This window comes from Mobula birostris, chromosome 11, assembly GCF_030028105.1.
Source record: "Mobula birostris isolate sMobBir1 chromosome 11, sMobBir1.hap1, whole genome shotgun sequence".
Lineage (NCBI taxonomy): Eukaryota > Metazoa > Chordata > Chondrichthyes > Myliobatiformes > Myliobatidae > Mobula > Mobula birostris.
In genome coordinates, this window is record NC_092380.1 from 40,954,523 (window position 1) to 40,975,735 (window position 21,213).

Below are 21,213 nucleotides of genomic sequence, written 5' to 3' on the forward strand. Positions count from 1 at the left end.
CTTTTACAACACTCTTAGCCCTTATACCAATTATGTTGAAAAGTGGCCCTTTTTGATTTTTGCCCTGGATTTGTCGGCCTGCCACTTTTACTTTTCTCCTTACTACTTTTTGCTTCTACCCTCATTTTACACCCCTCTGTCTCTCTGCACTGGTTCCCATCCCCCTGTTGTGAACTAACCTCCTCTCTCCTAGTCTCCTTAATTTGATTCCCACCCCCCAACCATTCTAGTTTAAAGTCACCTCAGCAGCCCTCGCAAATCTCCCTGAGTCCGGAATCATGAATTATGTTGGCTGCTTTCCGAAGGCCGTGGGAAGTATTGATATAGTCCATAGAATGCAGGCTGGTTTATGTGAGGGACTGAGCTGAGTTCACAGTTCGGATTTCTTGTGGACTTAAGCAGAGCAGTTGCTGTACCAAGCCTGGATGCATCTGCATGGCATGCTTACTCTTTTATATCTAAAAATTCCAAAAGACAATCAGGAACTTGCCTTTGGCTTCTGAGGATTTAGAGACTTTGGTGTGTTTTCTTGGTCTTAGCATCAACACGGTTATGCCAAGGCGATTAAAGTGATTGTCCAAACCCTTTTATATGTTAAACATGAGAAATTCAGCAGTTGCTGTAAATCCAAACGAACACATACATACTGGAGAAACTCAGCAGGTCAGGTAGCATCCATGGAAATGAACAAACACTTGATGTTTCAGGCCGAGACCCTTCTTCGGGACTCATTATAGTTTTATAGTGCTGAACGTTAAAAAGAAATACAGATGAAGTTTACTACTATGCTAGCTGGATTAGAAGATATGAACTACAAGGAATGGTTGGACAAACTTGGGTTGTTCTCCATTGAGCATCGGAGAACATGATGGAGGTTTTTAAATTTTGCTTTCAAGCCCTGTCACAGCATTTGGGCCTCCTTCTGTGATTCAAGTTCGGTCTAAAATAGCCACTTCACAGGGAAGATAACTTTCCAAATCTTCAAAGTAAAATTTATTATCCAAGTACAGACAAGTCACCACATACAACCCTGAGATTCTTTTTCTGCCAGCATTCTCAGCAAATCTATAGAATGGTAACTGTAAAGAGGATTAATGAACCAGCAAGAGCAGAGAAGACAAAAACTGCAAACAACAGGAATTCTGCAGATGCTGGAAATTCAAGCAACACACATCAAAGTTGCTGGTGAACGCAGCAGGCCAGGCGGCATCTCTAGGAAGAGGTACAGTCGACGTTTCAGGCCGAGACCCTTCGTCAGGACTAACTGAAAGAAGAGCTGGTAAGAGATCTGCGTTCACCAGCAACTTTGATGTGTGTTGCAAGACAAAAAACTGTGCTGAAACGTCGACTGTACTTTTTTCCATAGATGCTGCCTGGCCTGCTGAGTTCCTCCAGCATTTTGTGTGTGTTGCTTTGCCTGAGTATTGCTTTGTGGGCACCTTGAGTGCGGGGCCGAGAAATAGTAAACGACAGTGGCGGCGGACACACCGACATGCCTGTAAGTGAATATTCTGCGATCGCTCCCACATAAACAACAGTCCGGATTGACTAGCGGCCCAGTTCTTACCCCGCCCTGAGTTGATTGACAATAGTTCATTGCCCCGCACAAACATGGCGCCGGCCACCATAACACTCAGCAGTTTCTGCCAGCACGTGACTGGATTAAGTAAACGTGATTCAGCGATCCGCCGATTCGGGATTTACTTTGGTCTGAGAGGTTAGTTGCAGGAAAGAGAAGGATATCGGGGTGAGTAGTGCCGCTTGTGCATTGTTGAGACTGAAGATCGTTAACGGCTGTCCTCGGAGTAGTGTGCGGCGTGTGGTGAGTGTTCCGAAAGTGTGGCCCGGAGTCGAACGTCGGTATCGCTGGGAAACATGGCGTCGCTGAACGACAGGTCGGTGTGGGATGAGGTGGAGGTGAGTGAGGAGTGGGTTCTGAGGGGAGGGTAGTGACGGACAGGAGAGAGAGAAAGTGGGGATGGATAGTGCGCGGGAGGTTGGGAGGGTGTGAGTGAAAGACGGGGAGAAGAAAGGTAGAGAGAAGGGAATGGGTTGGTGATGTCGAAGTAGGAGGGGACAAGGGATGTGAGTTTGAAGGGGAACGAGAGAGAGAGTAATGGGTTGAGAATGTATGGACAATATTGGGAGAGGAGCATGTGAAAACTCGGTTTAGATTAGAGTGCCCATGAATGGGGAGATTAAGGATTGGTAGAGCGGGGAGAGGGACTAGAAAAGAAATTGGGAGGATGAGTCATAGGACAGTGTGCTCAGAAACAAGACCTTCGGCCCATTTAGTCTAGACTGTTACACTGATTGGGCCAATCGTCCTGCACCCGAATCATAGTCCTCCGATCCTTGTACCTACCAAAGTTCTCTTAAATTTTGCATCTGAACCTGCAAAATTCAGCCACTTCTGCTGGTGGCTCGTTCCACGCACACTCGCCAAACTCTGAAGAAGTTTCCCCTCATATTTCACAGTTCGCTCGTAGCCCATGACCTCTAGTTCAGTCACACTCAACCTCAGTTGGGGGGAAAAAGTCTGTTTGCATTTACCTTATCTGGTGGCTATGGTATAGGAAGGGACGCTATTGCTGTGGAGGCAGGACAGAAGAGATTTACCAAGATAATGCTTACGATAAAACTTTAAGACATAGGAGCAGAATTAAGCAATATGGCTCATTGAGTCTGCTTCACCATTCCATCTTGGCTGACTCCCCCTCAACCCGTTCTGTGTTCTCCCTGTAACTTTTGGCAACCTTACTAATCAAGAGCCTGTTAACCTGTGCTTTAAATATATCCAATTACGTGGCCTCCACAGCCACCTGCGTCAATGAATTCCACAGATTCACCACTCTCTAGCTGAAGAAATTCCTTTTCATCTCTATTCTAAAGGGATGTCTCTTCATTCTGACCTAAACTCCCCCACTATAGGAAACATCCTCTCCATGTGCACTTTAACTAGGCCTTTCAATATTCGGTAGGTTTTGGAGAGAGCCTCATTCTTCTAAACTCCAGTGAGTACAGGTTCAAAGCCATACAAGGCTCTGCATTTATTAACTCTTTCATTCATGGAATCATACTCATGAACCTCCTCTGCACCCTCTCAAATGCCAACACATCCTTTCTTAGATAAGGGGTGCAAAACTGCTCACAGTACCCCAAGTGCAATCTGACCAATGCCTTATAAAGCCTCAGCATTCCATCCTTGGTTTTATATTCTAGTATTCTGGAAATGAATGCTAACATTGCATTTGGATGTAAGAAAGGCAAATCAAGCAAGTTAAGGGAATCCTGCATGAGGACTTCAGTTCCGTTTTTGCCTCTTATTGTTGAATATTTTCCCCATTTAGAAAAGAGTCCAAGCCTTTATTCCTTCTACCAAAGTGCATGACTGCACACTTCCCTACACTGTATTCAATCTGCCACTTCTTAGCTCATTCTCCTAATCATTCCATGTCCTTCTGCAGGCTCTCTGTTTCTTCAATACTATCTGCCCCTCCTCCTATAGTATAGTCCGTAAACATAGCCACAGAGCCGTCAATTCTGTTGTCCAAATCATTGACATGAAGTGGCCCCAACACTATACACTGGCAACCAATGAGAAAAAGACCCTCTTTATTCCCTTGCCTCCTGCCAGTTAGCCAATCTTCTATCCATGCTGAAATCTTCCATCTGTAATATCATGGGCTCTTAGCTTGTTCAGCATTTGGATTTGTCAGACAAGATTTTCTTTTAAGGAAAACATGCTGACTTTGGCCTATGACTTTTGCAATTTTCTAGTCCTGAACCATTCTTGAATGTAGTCACGCTTGTTTCAACTACTTCTTTCAGAAACATGGTGTTTAGTCCATTTGATTCAGCTGGTTCATCTACCTTCAGACCTTTCAGTTTCCCAGGCACCTTCTCCTTTGTAATGGCAACTATACTTATTTCTGCCCCTCATTCTCTCGAATTTCTGGCATATTGCTAGATCCTTCCACAATGAAGACTGATTAAAAAATACTTATTAAGTTCATCCATCATTTCTTTGTCCCCTATTACTACCTCTCCAGGGTAATTTTCCAGTGGTCTGATAAGCACTTACATCTCTTTTTTTTAATCTGGGGAAAAAAAACTTTTGGTATCCTCTTTAATATTATAACTAGTTTCGGAATGCAACATCTCGGTAGTGAGGTGAGATTGGATAGGATAGTTTGTTTTTCTTGGATTGAAGGAGTCTTTTGGAGGGTGGGTGATATTATAAGAGAGGTGCAGTTTGGAAAAACTATAAGGAAACCTTTTGACCCGTAGCAGAATATGGTAGAACAGAGGGATCTGGGAATACAGGTACATAATTCGTTGAAAGTGGTGCCACAGGTAGATAGTCATAAAGAAAGCTTTTGGCACATTGGCCTTCAATGCATTGAGTACAGAAGATGGGATGTTTTGTTGAAGTTGTATAAGACATTGATGAGGCCTAATTTGGAGTATTGTATGCAGTTTTGGTCACCTACCTACTGGAAAGATGTAAACAGGTTGAAAGAGTGCAGGGAAAATTTACAAGGATGTTGCCAGGTCTGGAGCACCTGAATTATAAGGAAAGATTTAATAGGTTAGGACTGTATACTTTAGGATGTAGAAGATTGAGCGGGGATTTGATGGAGGTATACAGAATTATGAGGGTTATAGATAGGGTAAATTCAAGCAGGCTTTTTCCACTGAGATTTTCCACTGGATTACAATTAGTGGTCATGGGTTAAAGGTGAAAGGTGAGAAGTTTAAGGGGAACATGAGGGGAAATTTTTTCAATCAGAGTCATGAGAGTGTGGAATGAGCTGCCAGCATTAGTGGTGCATGTGAGCTTAATTTCAATGTTTAAGGGAAGTTTGGATGGGTATATAGATGGTAGGGGTATGGAGGGCTATGGTCCCGCTGCAGGTCGATGAGAGTAGGCAGTTTAATTGGTTTGGCATGGACTAGATGGGCCAGTTTCTGTACTGTACTTCTCTGTCTCAATGTAAAACTGTAGGGGTCGGTGAGGGGGATTGAAGAGTATCTGGATGGGCACTGGAATGGTGAAGGCACAGAAGAGTACAGGTCATGCGCTGGCATATGGCATAAGATGGGTACTTGAGGATCATCATGGACACAGAAACAGGCCCTTTAGCTCATTGTCCTGTATGACTGAGAGTGGGGATGCCTGAGTAAAGGGAGACTGATGATGGCAATAGAATAAGTGTGAAAATAGTGGCGAGTGCAGGAAAGTGGGGAACAAAGGGAGGACAAAGAAAGGAGGGGGTCAGCAAATTGATGACCTGAAAATGGGGGAAGAGTGGGGGAGAGAGTATGAGAGGCTGGGGGAGGAAGGGAAAATGGGAAACTGGAGCGTGAGTGGGTTTTGAATGGTGTCAGTGGGCTGGAACAGAACAATTGTGGAGATAATGTGCTTACATGTTTGGGATAAGTCTGTAAATGTGTTCTGCCTGCCCCTCATTCTCGGGGAGGAAGGGAAAGTGGGGGATTGGAGTGTGGAGGGGAGATGGTTTTTGAATGGTATCAGTGGGCTGGAACAGTTGTGGAGATCATGTGCTTACGTGTTTGGGATAAGTCTGTAAACGTGCTCTGCCTGCCCCTCATTCCCTGAGTTCTCTAATTGTTGTTGTGTTTTGTTATTGAAGGATGGAATTGGTGAAGAGGTGCTTAAAATGTCCACTGAGGAGATTGTTCAGCGAACACGACTGCTGGACAGTGAGATCAAGGTAAAGACTTATGCTCGGTTCTGCATTCAGAGGAATCAGACAATAGACAGGCTTCACATTGGAGACAAAAGGAGTCATTGTCATGCCTATCCAGAGAAGCTGGACTGCTTGGATTTGTTTTGTATTGTAGTTTAGAAGAGTCATGTACAAGGGAGCATAGTCACAAAATTCATTTAAAACTGAAGTACAGCAATTTCTTCTTGTAGAGTAGTGGTTTGCTGGAATTCTTTGCCTAAGGGTGGTGGAGACCCAATTATTGGATATATTCCAGTGAAGATGGATTCAGAAACAGATCCCATCAGATTTATGAACAACCCATGAACACTACCTCGCTATTCCTTTGCTTTGCTCTTATTTATTTTGTCAATTTTAATTTAATGGCTTTGCACTGTACAGCTGCAAAACATCAAATTTCACAGCATATAAACATGAATATTTAAAAGATTGAGGAATTGATTGTTATGGAGAACTGGTGAGGAAGAAGAGTTGAGGCCAGCATATTCAGTCATAATCTTATTGAATTGTGTGGCCAGGCTTGAGGAGCTGAGTGACCTACTCCTGCTCCTTTATTCCTGTATTTATCACTGTTTTGAGTTGCTGTTCGAAAGAGCAGAGGGTAGAAGGTGGTGCTTGGGAGAATGGGATGTGTCTTGTTGGATACCACAAGACCTTGAGTTTTCCCTGATCGTTGCACAGATTCTCTGCCTGTTGCTTGCATTTAAAAAATCATCTAGAGGCCATCAGTGGATCAAGCAGCATCTGTGAAAAAGAAACTGTTAACGTTTCTGGTCAAAAAACTTTCATATTGGCCATATGTTTGTTGTGTGGCTTATTGCAAGGATGAGGAATTGTGTTTGGTGTGTCCAGACATGATGTAAGATGTATGTTTGGCAGATCATGAAGAGCGAGGTGCTGAGAGTCACCCACGAGCTGCAGGCGATGAAAGACAAAATCAAGGAGAATAGTGAGAAGATCAAAGTAAACAAGACACTGCCATACTTGGTCTCCAATGTTATCGAGGTAAGAACACAAGGCTGTCTGATGGCTGCAGCATTAGGCTAATGTTAAGGATCCTTACACACTCTGCTTCCAAAAGACCCCTGGGGATTGCATTTAGAGCACGATCTCTGATCACCTTATTTATTTCTTTTACACTGATATCTTTTAATGTCCTGAAGGGGCAAACATGATCTCTATTAACAATAGCTAGCTGTTCCAGTTAGAGGACGAATGGCCAAAAACTTGGATTTATGACTTAGTTCAAATCTCATCATGTCAACTGGGTGATGTAGGTTCTGGTTCAAGTAAATAAGTGAAAGTGGAATGAAAATTTGTCTAATTGTGAAAGACTATAATAATACAGCACTCTTTGGTACTCCGGTGGTGTCAGCTTGGCAAATTTTCTATTATCCCTATTATTACACAGCAGTACCATTTTTAAAAAAAGTTGATGTTATAATATTATACTACACAGTAGTATAATTTTTCAGTTAACCAGGAGAGTTTAAAGGAAACTTGGTAGCCAGAATCCCAGTGAGTTTAAAGGGAGCCTGGGAACGTGGCCCTAGTCTGTTTAATGGGAGTTGTGGGGAATGGGGCCCTAGTGTGTTTAAAGGCATTGCAGGAGGCAGAATCAGATGAACCAGATGTCAATCCATTGGAATTTCCAAATAATTGGCTGGCAGATTAATAGAGTTCTACTGTACTAGATTCTCCATTGGACTGTCCTTACTAAGTCCACCAAGCATATGGCTACAGAGCCATGTCTCTTAAATTTTCTCTGAAATAGTCTAATAACTTGCCACCCAGGTTAAGGGAACTAGGAATGAACTGTAAACAGTGGTCATGTCAGTGCTGTCTTGTGATTAAATAGGAAATATTCTTCCAAAGAAAAGCAGTTTGAAAGTGCATCACTTTCTCAGCCTAGGTCTTGCGCTGTGTATAAGGATGGGAATCCATAGCATTTGGGTTTGGAAGGCAACAGCCAAACCCATTCTTTCACATCTCTAAATAGAAATACAAATCAAACAAGCTCCTTCTCCCCACAGGGATCAAGATATCAACCCTACATACTCTTAAATTTTACATATCTGAAATTATACATTTCCCACAGCACAGCATCCGTTATCACATTCAAGTATTGGCCTAGATTTTGTGCCCAAGATTTGGTAAATTGGTCCAGGCTTTGGAACCCAGGGCAGCAATTCAAGGGTGTTCTCAGAGCCTCTCTGAGAAGATGCAACACCCCTATTGACTCCTAGCCCTCATCTACTACAAATGCAGAAGGACCAATGGGATGACATGAAGCACGGTATAAATGAGGAAGGAGCACACCACTTCCCCTAAATCATCCAGCCAGTCAAACATCTCCTGCCCTCCACCTCCTATGTGGAGTCTGCAGTTTTCACTTTGACCGTATGTCATTTTCTCTAGTGGGTTGAACTGACCGTGTTAAGGACTTCACTCACTGTCTCTCCTTGATTATCTTTCAGTTACTGGATGTTGATCCAAATGATCAGGAGGAGGATGGGGCGAACGTTGATCTGGATTCCCAACGGAAAGGGAAATGCGCCGTGATCAAAACATCCACCCGTCAGGTGAATGGGTATGATAAGCTGAAGATCTGAGGAAATAGTAGCTTTGTTGGGACTGTTTTCAGAAGATTGTCTTTCAATACATGTTCCAGTTCACTATGGTGTAATGTGAAATGTAGCAGTAAGAGCATGGAGTTGTATAGTTCACAACTACTCCAGAACAAACCCATACTTCCAGCTGTTCTTTCTTGGTGTGACTCATTGATGTTCCCAACCAATCTAAAGAGCTAGACTGGATTTTGCTTATTATGGAAGTCGAGCATTCCAGTCAGTGATCTTCACACTCTGTCAACCAAGCTGTTTGGATCAACAACTCTTCAGACCTGAGAACATTGGTTGGACTCGTGTGTTTGTTCTGGGATATTAGGAGTGGTGGTGCAGTTCCTGGGAAGAACCTTGTAAGCTGTCTGTCAGCTAGATTTGATTGATCTACAATATAAACAGTGTTTTTGTCTCCTACAGACCTATTTCCTACCAGTGATTGGACTGGTTGATGCAGAGAAACTGAAGCCAGGTGATCTGGTGGTGAGTCCATTGCTCTAGTTTCTTTTATGTGTCTCCCCAGCCTCATCTATTTTAACTTGTCTCTGGTTTTACAGCTGAACTTGCTTGAACAAGCTGATTTAATTTTTCTAGTGTGTGTCAGTTTCTGCTCACAGAACCTCGTGAATTTCCCTGACTTCTTGTGCAGTGACCTTCGGTGTGTGTTAGCAATGTAAGCTTCAGCTTTTTCTTCCAGGGTGTGAACAAGGATTCCTACCTGATTCTAGAGACGCTGCCAACGGAGTACGACTCTCGGGTCAAGGCCATGGAAGTGGATGAACGACCGAATGAGGAATACAGTGACGTTGGTGGTTTAGATAAGCAGATTCAAGAGGTTAGTCATTGCCCATGTAATTGGGAATATCCTGAACACATTGCTGGAGCAGAAAAGTGGTCTTCTGCGTGAGAGGAGAATAGGGGCGTCATGTTGTGGTGGATGGGCTGTCTTGGATTGGGACGGAGGTATATGGGATGTCTCACCCATATACAATGTGAGCTACAGGCACCAAATTCTTATATATGGTGACTTTTATTAAAGGGAGGTGGGGGAGGGGGTTAGACGATCAGAGATATATTGTAGCAGAGCACCTAGTTGCAAGTACGTTGAATGTGTAGAGCACAGGCTCCCCTGTAATGATCATGTCATTACCCTCAGCTGGTTGAAGCCATCGTTCTTCCCATGAAGCACAAAGAGAAGTTTGAAAACCTGGGGATACAGCCTCCAAAAGGCGTTCTGATGTACGGACCTCCAGGAACTGGGAAGACCCTGCTGGCTAGAGCCTGTGCTGCCCAGACAAAGGTGAGTGCTAGGACTGTAATTCTATGATGCAGAACTCCAGACACACTCTTTGGCTGTCCCTTGTAGTCAAAGATGACTTGTTGCTACTTCATGGCTGTGAGTTCTGAGGTGACATGAGGTCAAGGTGGGAACTGCAGACTGCACATAGGAGGTGGCGGGCAAGAGGTCCTTGACTGTGCGGTTTAGTGGGGGAGGGGAAGTGGTGTGCTTTTTCCTCATTTATACTGCACTTGTGTACTCTCAAGTGTCTTGACACCCTCGACTGCTTCTCCTTCATTTACAGTGCATGTGGACTAGGGGTTAGTGAGGGTGTTGCATCTTTTCAGAGAGGCTCTGAGACTGCTCTTCAATTATTACTCTGTCCATCTGGTAACTAGGATGGTGTGCCGTTTTGGTAATGTTGCATCAGCCGTGCCCAACAGAGCTAACTACTTAATAAGGCTCTGCTACAGTAATAGTCTGAAAGAGGGCACTTTCGGCTTATCCTTCCAGTGGACTTGGAGAATTTTGTGGAGTCAGTGTTAATGTCATCCTCTGGTGTTTTAAGGACCCTGCTGTGCACAGTCCAAGTTTCAGAGATATTGAAGTTCACTGCATACCCAGTGATCTCCATGCTATATTTGAGGTCTTGGATTTCAAACAATTCCTCAAGCTAGTATGTGGCTGACTATGTGATCTAGTGAATGAGTTGGAGAGATTTTGCTACTAATTGGTTCTTGCTGAGTTGTGGCCTCATTGTTCGGAGGGTTCATTTTATTATCAAAGTATATTTGTAGAATACAACTCTGAAACTTGTCTTCTCCAGATAGCCATAGAAAACAGAAAACCACTTAAGTAGTTGAAAGAAAAGACAAGTTCAAGTTATTGTCATTCAACATATACATGTATACAGCTAAATGAAACAAACTTCCTTTGGAGCCGAGGTGCAAAACACAGGTAGTTACAATGTAGCACATGTAGTTACAATACAACGTATGTAGTTATGCTAAAGCACAATACAATCTCTGAGTGAAGCCTGAAGATTGGAGCCACATTTCTGTAAGAATAAGTATGTAGCAGTTCCTCATCTTGCACTGACTCAGTTGCAGACGAAGGTAATCCAGTTTGTTTTCCAGGGAGTGAACATTTGAGAGTAGCATTGATGGGAGAGCCAGCCTGCAATAGTTAGCCCTTCAACCTGGCACTGATTCTACTGTGCTTGCTGCACTTTTGTTTATTTTTTCTCACACCACTTCCCTGGGTGGTGCAGTGGTAAGAGGATCTAGTCCATGCAATAATTCAGGACTATACAGTTCCTCTGCTCTCTGTCAGGGTAATGAACTGGAGTTACAGTATTTTGCATTATTAATGTCCAACAGGGTCTTGTAATCATAAGAAAAGTGTGTAGGACAAACGTTTGCACCATTTGTCTGGTTTGTCACGCTTCTGTTTTCTCTCACTGCTCCTGGCACAACTTCCCTGACTGGCTGTAACAGACCATGCCACTGTGTGACATTACAGGGGGAAATTCAGCTGTGTCTTTGGTAATTGGTTTCATTGGCTTGCTTAGGTTGGATCTAAACATGAACCTCTGTCTCAAACCTTTTTGAGTAAAGGAATTATGTTGCTTGTAACATTTTCTGAGTGTATACTTAAATACTGTAGAGTAAGGAGGAGGCGTACAGGAGTGAGATAGGATCAGCTGATTGACTGGTGACCTGGGACTCAATGTCAGCAAGACCAAGGAATTGATTGTGGACTTTAGAAAGGGAACTGGGAAGAACACACACCAGTCTTCATTAAAGGCTCGGTGATGGAAAGGGTAGCAGCTTCACGTTCCTGGAAATCAATGTATCAGGGTCTGTCCTGCTCCCAACACATTGGTGTAGTCGTGAAGAAGGCATTCCAGTGTGTTTACTTCGTTCGGAGTTTGAGGGGGCTTAGATGTCACTTAAGACTTGCAAATTTCTACAGATGGTGAGTATTCCAACTGGTTGCATCAACGCCTGATATGGACCCTCCATTGTACAGGATCGTAAGAGGGTGTAGAGTGTTGTAGTCTATCAACTCCATTGTGGGCACAATCATCCGCACCATCAAATACATTGTTAAAGCAGTGCCTCAAGAAGGTGACATTCATCATTGAAGACTCTCAGTGTCTGGGACATACACTCTTCACTACCATCAGGGAGGAGGTGTAGAAGTCTGAAGATTCACACAGTGTTTTTACACAGCTTCCCTCCCTCTGCCATCAAGTTTCATGAACTCATTATTCATCTTTTCATAATTATTTATTTTTGCTTTTTTTTAGTCATTTGTCTTGCATTGTAAGCTGCAAAACAACTAATTTCATGACGTCGGTGAGAATAAACCTGATATTGATTACGCTGTGTCTGATCTATGATGTTACCACCGCAAGTAATAGACTGTGCTAAACTTTGTAACTAGCTCCTGCTGTACCTGCTCTGGAAGTTCTGGGGAGAGGAGAGGGTTCACACTGTGTTCCATTGGATGATGCAGTTTCACTCTTTGGTTTTTGACCTGCCTCCGTATTATAGGCTACTTTCTTGAAATTGGCGGGACCACAACTGGTTCAGATGTTTATTGGTGACGGTGCGAAACTGGTTCGTGATGCATTTGCCTTGGCCAAAGAGAAGGCTCCATCCATCATCTTTATCGATGAACTGGATGCCATTGGAACGAAGCGGTATGTGAACTGACTGGGCTTTCATGTTTTCTCCGTGTGTGATTGTGGGGTACTGTGGTGGTTTTCAAGGATTCTTTCTGTTGTATTTGGGATCCCACTATCCACAACAGAAAGGGCTTCCTATTTTCTGTTGGTGATGTGTGGGGCTGTAATCTCTTCTGTGGCACAGGATGGGGGTGGTCTTTTAATGGGGTTGGGAGTTGTTGTGAAGTATTATTTTGTTGAGGATTTGAGGTTCAGATCTCCTGGAGGGGTGAAGGGTTGGGAATGTTCTGCCCTTACATTGTTTGGTTAAAGGAAGCCTGTTGGGTGGGGGTGAAGAAGGATTGGTGGGTGACATTAGGACTCTGCCCTTTTTTCAGGTTCGACAGTGAAAAGGCTGGTGACCGGGAGGTTCAGCGAACAATGTTGGAGCTGCTCAATCAGTTGGATGGTTTCCAGCCTAATACCCTTGTCAAGGTGAGTGCAGGGCAGAGAAGTGCATTAACTGTTGTGGAGCGATGATCCTTACAAAATACTGGAACGTCCTTCTTGGAATTGAGCCTTACACCTGGAGATCAGTCACTGTGATTGATGTACCCAACGAATCATTCATCTGTGACCACAGGTTTGCTTGGGATGGGCACGGTCATCTGGAGCCAGGTATGTATCTGTGCATCTTTGTTACCTGTGTCTGACCAACTTTCTCCATTGCAGGTGATTGCTGCCACCAATCGAGTGGATATCCTTGATCCAGCCCTACTACGATCAGGCAGGCTTGACCGTAAGATTGAGTTTCCAATGCCCAATGAGGAGGCACGGGCGAGAATAATGCAGATTCACTCAAGAAAGATGATTGTGAGGTGAGCCTACTGCCATGGGCTTGAAGAAGTTAACCTCATTTTGTTAGTCACTATGTTCCTGATTTCTTTGTTCTGTGTATATCTAGCCAGTCTCTAACTAATCAAATATATATTTAGAATCTTATAGCTGTGTGTCCCAAATTAATATTGTCCAGGTGTGCATGCAAAGTCACCCAGCTACAATAGCTGTCTTATTAAGTTGAGCTGGTGGCCTCTTTTTTTTTTAAAAAAAGTCTCTGGTTAATATTGTGTCTGTTGTTTCTCCACAGTTCTGATGTGAAATATGAAGAGCTGGCTCGATGTACTGATGACTTTAACGGAGCTCAGTGCAAGGCTGTGTGTGTGGAAGCGGTGAGTTACCTTCTAAGGACATCTATTGGGATAAAGGAACTCCAATTATTGGGAGGAGCATGAACCCGATAGCATTTCTCATGAGAATATAACAACTAGAAATTGAAGTAGGCCATTCATCCCCATGCCCTAGCTTTGGCATTCATTAAGATTGAGGTTGATCTGTTACCTATCACTACTCTCTGCTCTATCCTCATTCCGTGGTTCCTTAAATATCCAAAGCCACCAAACTTCTGTTTTGAATTTGGTGACTGAGCCTTCACAGTGCTCGAGGGACAAACATTCCAAAGGTAAAACTCTGCTCTGGGTGAAGAAATTTTGTTCTGTTCTCAAAGGTTCAAAGGTCCAATTTAATGTCAGAGAAATATATACAATATACATCCTGAAATGCTTTTTCTTCGCAAATACCCACGAAAACAGGAATACCTCAAAGAATGAATGACAGTTTAACGTAAGAACCCCGTAGTCACCCCGCCACCCCTCACCAGCTTCCCTCCCTCACGCGCGTAAGTGGCAGCAAGCAACAATCAGCGTTGAATGGCTGATTCTATTATTTTGAGTCTGTCCCCTAATTCCCAACTCCTGAGGCAGAGAAACATCCTCCATGCCTTGGAACGATTTTGCTTATTTCACTGGGATCACCTAAACTCCAGAGGGTATAGGGTCAGGGTTTGCTTAATCTCCTCATAGGACAAGCTTCCAATGCAGAAATTAATGTAGGGCACCTTTCATGCTCTCTTCCTGTTGCAAATATGTCCTTCTTTGGGTAGGAAGATATGCTGAATCAATATTCCAGAGTTCTTTTTAAACATTGGTTCTAAGAAAGCTAGCATTTGAAGAATTAATAGGACTGAAAGTTGATAAATCTCCTTTGACTGTTGGCCTATGGATACAGCTGCTGCCTTAAGCTCCAGTGACCTGGATTCAATCCTGACCTCAGGTGCCGTCTCTGCAAAGCTTCACTATTCTCCCTCTGACAGTGTGGGTTTCCTCTGGGTGCTCTGGTTTCTTCCCACATTCCAAGGATATACTGATTGGTAGATTAATAGGCTACTGTAAATTACCCCTAATAAGTGTCAAAATAATTTGTTGACTATTCATCAGCTGATCTAGGTTAGACAATTCACTATGCAACTCTTAATTAATCGAAGCTCGCACTTTATTGTCTCTGCGCAAGTATCAATAGAACTATGTTGGTACTAAGCCAACAACTTAAAACATGAATTCTACTGTTCCCTCGGTACCAATACTCACTCAAACCTCTTTGGCAATTTATAACACCAATATGGATGATCGCCCATTGGCTGGACAATTGATCCTTCTATCAGCCCCTAGTATGGGGTGGTTCTCTGCAATAGTTGGCCTCCAGAGTTCTCAGTACTTTGCATTTGAAGCCTTCATTCTGATCTGATATCTCCTTATCAGATTAGATGTTGCATTTTGATCTCATTAGCTCAAGGTCATCTAACTGACCTATGGATTCCCATTGGATGTGGTCCAGACCTGCACCAATTTATTGCCCTTCTGCAAGTGACAATTTGTATTTAATGTCTGAATCAGGCAGTTACCAGGTTCGAGTTGCTCTGGTCAGACACAGACTCCCCTATTCATAAACCTGCATGTTCTTTTGCACCAAAGAACACTCACAAATAACTTCTTATTTGGAAATGATCCCTAGTTCAGCAGATTATCAGGAGTGTCACTGTCCATGTTAAACACTTTGATAGAACTATTCCTGAGCAAAACAGTTCACAAGACAGCTCACAAAGTGGAGGTTACAGAGCAGCTTCACAAAATGGCAGTCCATTCCGTCAAACACATTGCAAGAACAAAGACATCTGGTTTGTCTACGTCCACTGTCCTTGACCCACTCGAGTTTGGTATTTTCTTCCATATTTTAATTCCTTCCTGGCCAACAAATTGGGTGGGGGTGGAAAAATCAGACTGGGGGCTTGATGGTCAGTGAGCCAAAGGATCTGTTTCTGTGCCTTTGGCCTTCAAGGATTGTGAGCATTTTTGTTGGAAATTTTATTAATTCTCTAAATATTGGCCTTTTACTGGATTACTGATGTACTTTTTAATGTGCTTTCCTAGTCTACATAGCCAGTATACACCTTGTCATTTTGTAGTTTGCTTTATTTAGATATTACAACCTAGTTTTAGGTTCAAATAAATTGTTTTTAATCTTTATATGAGATTTTATCATCATAAAGTCACTAGTCCTTCAAGACTTGTTTACTATTAGATTGTGCAATGAATAAAGGTTAATCACCAATTGGGAAAATCATCTTGTGTATAATCTATGAATATGATCTCTGCATAGGTACTGCTAAATGTGTACATAAAGACCTGAACACTAGTAATAGTTACTCTAGTAATACATGCCTCTGATTTTCTGATTTATGGCATGCTCAACTTGGAGTTTATGTAAACTCCCACCAGTGTTTTTTGCTTCTTGCTTGCTCTTTGGCTTCGTTCAATCTGAGCTGACTAATTTTTCAGAGCTAAAATCTTACATCTTTTCCTGTATTTCATTCTTTATCATCAGGGCAAACCTTCTATCTTTTCCACTATTCCAATCCATTTTAAAAATTAAATGTCCATGGATATCTAATTCTAGCCTGAGAACCAAGTCTCTGATGACTATTAGATGGTACTTGTTCACTTTCATTAGTTTAATTAATTTGTCTTTTGTCTTACTAAGCTTGCGTACGCTCAGGTAAAGAACTTCCAGCTTTGGCTTTTTGTCATATTAGCCTCCTCTGATTATAATTGGAAGTGCCCACATACATTTTATATGCTTAGTCACTTCCTTCCATAATCTCTCTTTATTTTTTTTGTAATTTATTTTTTATTGAATTTCATCATCGAACATTTCCATAAGATGTATTTCAGATACTATACATATATATCATATAATCATATTTGTCACAGGTCTCCACATAATATTTATCTGAGGTATACACTTACAGAAAGGAGAGGAAAGAAAGAACAATCGAAAGAAGAAAACTATGTACAGAGTAGGGAGTGATCTTTTTTTTTACAACATATTCATTGACTGGTGAGAATAAAATCAGGCCTATGAGGTGTTGTGTAGTTAAACCATTTTTTCCCACATGAATAAAATTGTTCCAACTTATGATTAACAGATGCTGTTATTTTCTCCATTTTGTAAATGTTCATTGTAATTTCCATCCATACATTTAGAGTTGGGCTCTCCTGTGATAACCATTTCCTGGTAAGGATCTTTCTACCAGCCACCAGCAGTACATTCATTAAATATTTATCTCTTTTCAACCATTCTTGAGGTATAAACCCAAAGTATATGGTCTTACTCTCTAAGGGTATTTCACATTTAAAGATGTCTTGTAGGGCATTATGTATCCCACTCCAATAGTTTTTGATAACGGGGCATTCCCAGAAAATATGATAATGGTTTGCATTTTGATTTCCACAATTTCTCCAGCAAACAGGGGGGTTGTTATCATAATGGGATTTCTGAGAGGGTGTAATAAAATATCTTAAGTTTTTCCACCCGAACTCCCTCCATTTCTGTGAACTGGTACACTTCCATTGATACCTCCATATTATTGTCCAGTCTTCCTCAGGTATTATTATCCCTCCTTCCTTCTCCCATTTGGTTTTAATGTGTGAAGTTGAATGTGTTTTAAGATTTGACAAACCCTTATATACGCTTGAAATGATCTTACTACTGTTCATATGCTTTTGTAAACAGCTCTATCAGACATGCGCTTGCCTTGGTTACATTTTTAACCGTCTTATTAACATACTGTCGCATCTGTAAATACTGGCAAAAGTCTTGTTTTTCTAACAAGTGTTTCACAATCTGTCTTTTTGGTACCCTGTTCTGTTACTTTGCCCTACTTCATTGAACTTGTTAAATTTCTCTGCATTTAGAATGAGTCTTCCTTGGCTATTTAGGTTTTAAACCTTATCTACAGCCAGTAGTTAAATTTGATAGGACACCGGTCCTACCCCGATTCAAGTGGCAGGGCAGTTCCCTTTACCCCATTGAGGGTGCCAGTATCTTATGAATTGGAACGGCATGGTAGTGTAGCGGTTAGACCCATGTTCAATTCCTACTGCTGACTGTGTGGAGTTTTTATGGCCTCCCTGTGACTGTGTGGGTTTCCTCTGGGTGATCCACATTCCAAAAGACGTGAGCTAGTAGGTTAATTGGATGTAATTTGGCATTGAGCCTGAAGGCCTGTTTCTGTGCTACATCTCTTTTTTAAAAAAAATTATTGAGGTATTTCAAAATAGAATTGAAAGCCCCCCAACACCTTTATAAGCCATGCATACAATCCTCATAATGACCCTGTGCCAACTGGCACGTGGCTGGTGTTGCTTTTTAATTTGTGACTTGGCTACTCGTCTTTCTTCAGCAGGATGTCTGTCTTCATTGTTGGTTCAGTTGTGGGCCACAATAATTGGATCTTTCACTCTCAATCTCCAGTCCCGAGGACATGTCCTTAACACTAACAACGCCTTTGGAACTCTCACTCACTTCCTGCTACAAAGACCAGTATCTATCCACCTAGCTCTACTGTCCCTATCATTACAGCATTCCTTTAACCCTCCTAGCACGTACTATGGTGCTGAGGTTAGTTTGCACAGTTATTTTCCAACCCCTGCTCTCACTCTCACAGGCTGTAAGAACCTTACATCTGTTGGACACATGAAAGGGTCGAGGATCCAGTAGCACCACCTTCTTGATCCCCAGATCAGCCTCACTCGTACTTGTACCTTCCTGCCTTTCTTAATTGACCAATTAAGTAGTTCTTTATCTAAGGGGTGTGAATGCTTCTTTGCAATAAAAAATCTAGATAACTTCTACCCTCCCAGGTGTTACAGCAGTGTCCAAACATTAAATTGCATTTTATCATTTCTAGGGTGGTGCTTTGTCACAGCTCTAGAGACCCAAATTCAATCTTGACCTTCAGTGCTACCTGTGTGGAAATAGCAGATACTCCCCGTGTCTGGTCAATAATGATGGATCTTTGTGAATTGGTGCTTGATAGTTGGGTGGACCCATTGGGCCAAAGAGCCTGGTTCCATGCTGTTCCCGCTGTAATTCTGGAAGATTAAGATGCAGACATTAAAAAATGTTCCCACTTAACAGCTGCAACACGTCACCTATCCTCCCATACCTGCCATAATTTATTTAATTACTTATCACATCAACTGGTTATTTATACTTGTTGATTATAGTTGTGCCTTGTCACTGGTATTTCATGGTACAGTTTTAAGTTAAATTATAATTTAGCATGAATACTCTTGAGATGGAGAGAGGAAAACAACAATCTGAGTAGTTAGATTATCATCGGCCATCATTTAACCAAACATAAACACGGATTTTTATTCCTATGTATTTTACAAATATAAAGGCCCCACTCTGAGGGCCCTACAAGGCTGTGGTAAAACATGCTCTGCCCGTAGATTTGTAATCCAAGGAGTCATAAGTTCATGCCAGCAGTTAGCTGTGGAAGACCCTGGCTGAGCTACATTAGCACGTGTATGCTGCAACTGTTACAACCACATGTGGGGACACTGTAGAGTCCTCTTTTGACCCCTGGAGAGTGGAGACCTGGCACCGAGAACAGATCTCACATGAAAACCTCTCCAACACCACCTCTTGCTATTTAGCTTGTGAAGCGTAAATATTGCTCTGGAGGCAGTCTGCATTGAGCTGGGCTTTCTCTGGGCTGTCATAGTCCCCAGATTCTTCAGGTGATTTTCTTAATCTTACAGGGGATGATTGCTCTGCGCAGAAAAGCAACAGAACTGACGCACGAGGATTACATGGAGGGCATCCTGGAGGTCCAGGCCAAGAAAAAGGCCAACCTACAATACTACGCTTAGAACAGAGGGAGACTTGAACTAACAGTGAGCGAGAGACAAGACAGTGATGCATCTTGATGGATGTGCCCACTAGGGCCTGTACAGTAAACATGCAGTTTCTTCACCTGCATCAAATAAATGCTTTTTTTTAAACATTAATTGGTGGGTAAGACTGGTTGGTGAAGTATCAGGAATTTACCCATACGCTGTGGTAAATCGTGCATTTGGTGTGTGACAGTATGAGTTCCCCATGAGGTGGGCAGGAGTGACACCACCATCACTGTGGCTGGGGGTGGTGCAGGAATAGTGGCCATCTGTTCCCTATGTTGAATTTGTACAAAGAGGTGACTGAATTGCTTGAGATGACATGTTCTGCTCCACTTCGTGAGCTCTGTAACAGACTGGCTGATTGTAAGGTGGGAGGACACAGCCACTGATACTGACGCTGCATGTATGTACTGTTGGCTCTCTCACGGGGATACTCCCAAAGGGCATTCTGAGAAGGAAGAGGGCTTCTCTTACTCAGGAATGGGTGGGATAGCACTAATTGGCCTGGTCAGTCTTGGGGTCCGAGGAGGGGCAGCAGTGACTCCACCCAGTCAGGAGAGGGCTGGCATTGAAGTTCATGGCCTGTGGGAGACATTGAGTCTCTTATGTTTTGCAGCTTCCCTTCCAATGTTTCACGTTTGGTATAAGAAAAACACCAATATTGATTGATCTCAGTGGAAGAGTCTGGCATTAGTGCTGCTTGCTGAAACCGAATGGGGTAAAGCTCTCAATAGTTATCAGGTTATGGCCAGTATTACCCTCATCCATTGATCACCTGGTTGCAAGGACAACATGGCCCCTATTGGTATCCTGATCAGGGGTATTGGGTTAACTCCCATGAGAACCGTTGTCAAGGAAGAGCAGCATTAACTCTTATCAGCCTCTTGGTAACTGATGAGGGCAGCTGCACTTCTAGGGCTATGTGGTAGCAAACAATGTCTTGGTTTTGGGGTAGAGCTACCTTAACCGTAACCAGATTCTGGTCAGGAGCAGTGCCTGGTTAACCATGGTCTATATTCAGTGGAAGTGACACATTCTCAGAAGGAATTTAGGTAAGTTATCTGCACAGCTCTTGAGACCAGGATGCATAGGTATTGTATTGATGACCAGGGTGCCAGGTTCTTTGTTTCTGGATTCCATGGGGCTCTGTGAGGGATTTCCATTTATGTTGCCTCCCAACCCAACTCCATTACCTGCATCAGAATCAGGATTATTATCTCTCTCTTGTATGACATGAAGTCTGTTGTTTTGTGGCAGCAGTACAGTACAAATTACTGTAAATTACAAAGTAGTGCAAAAAAAAAGTGCTGTAATAAAGTGTTTGGAGATCTGATGGCAGAAGGGAAGAAGTTCTTTCTGAATCATTTAGTGTAGGTCTTCAGGCTCTTGTTCCACCTCCCTGATGATGGTAATCAGAAGAGAGCATGTCGTTAATGATGGATGCCACCTTCTTGAGCATCACCTCTTGAAGGTGTCCTGTAAATTTGTCTTTTTACTTACTAGCTTCTCCTTAATTACAGCTTGTCTCAACCACCTCCTCTTGTAATGAGTTTCACATTGTCTCCACAAATATTTCATCTGCATGATCAAATCTGATAAGTCAGTGACCAACTCAAACTGATGGCCTTTGGTTTTGCTCTCCCGCACCCCCCCCCCATGAAATGTCAGAATCATATGTAATCTTTTAAGTCTCTCTGTGGCTACACCTCTGTCTGTTCATTTGGGATGTGAGAGGTCTAACCTTATATTT

At 42.7% G+C, this 21,213-nt stretch overlaps 1 protein-coding gene across 2 annotated transcripts; it reads left to right on the forward strand.

The window, feature by feature from the left end:
- The first annotated feature begins 1,710 nt into the window (after nt 1-1,710).
- psmc3 (proteasome 26S subunit, ATPase 3) lies at nt 1,711-19,574 on the forward strand. 2 transcript variants are annotated; one of them, XM_072272123.1, is made up of 12 exons: nt 1,711-1,917; nt 5,658-5,738; nt 6,633-6,758; nt 8,231-8,335; nt 8,795-8,857; nt 9,072-9,209; nt 9,531-9,674; nt 12,212-12,360; nt 12,723-12,819; nt 13,057-13,202; nt 13,472-13,553; nt 19,326-19,574. In XM_072272123.1, exons 1-12 carry the CDS (start codon nt 1,876-1,878, stop codon nt 19,434-19,436), a joined length of 1,284 nt encoding a protein of 427 aa, XP_072128224.1. In that variant the 5' UTR covers nt 1,711-1,875; the 3' UTR covers nt 19,437-19,574. The 2 variants fall into 2 exon arrangements, with proteins under 2 accessions (XP_072128224.1, XP_072128225.1); XM_072272124.1 differs by having other exon boundaries at nt 1,712-1,895.
- The last annotated feature ends 1,639 nt before the right edge of the window (nt 19,575-21,213 follow it).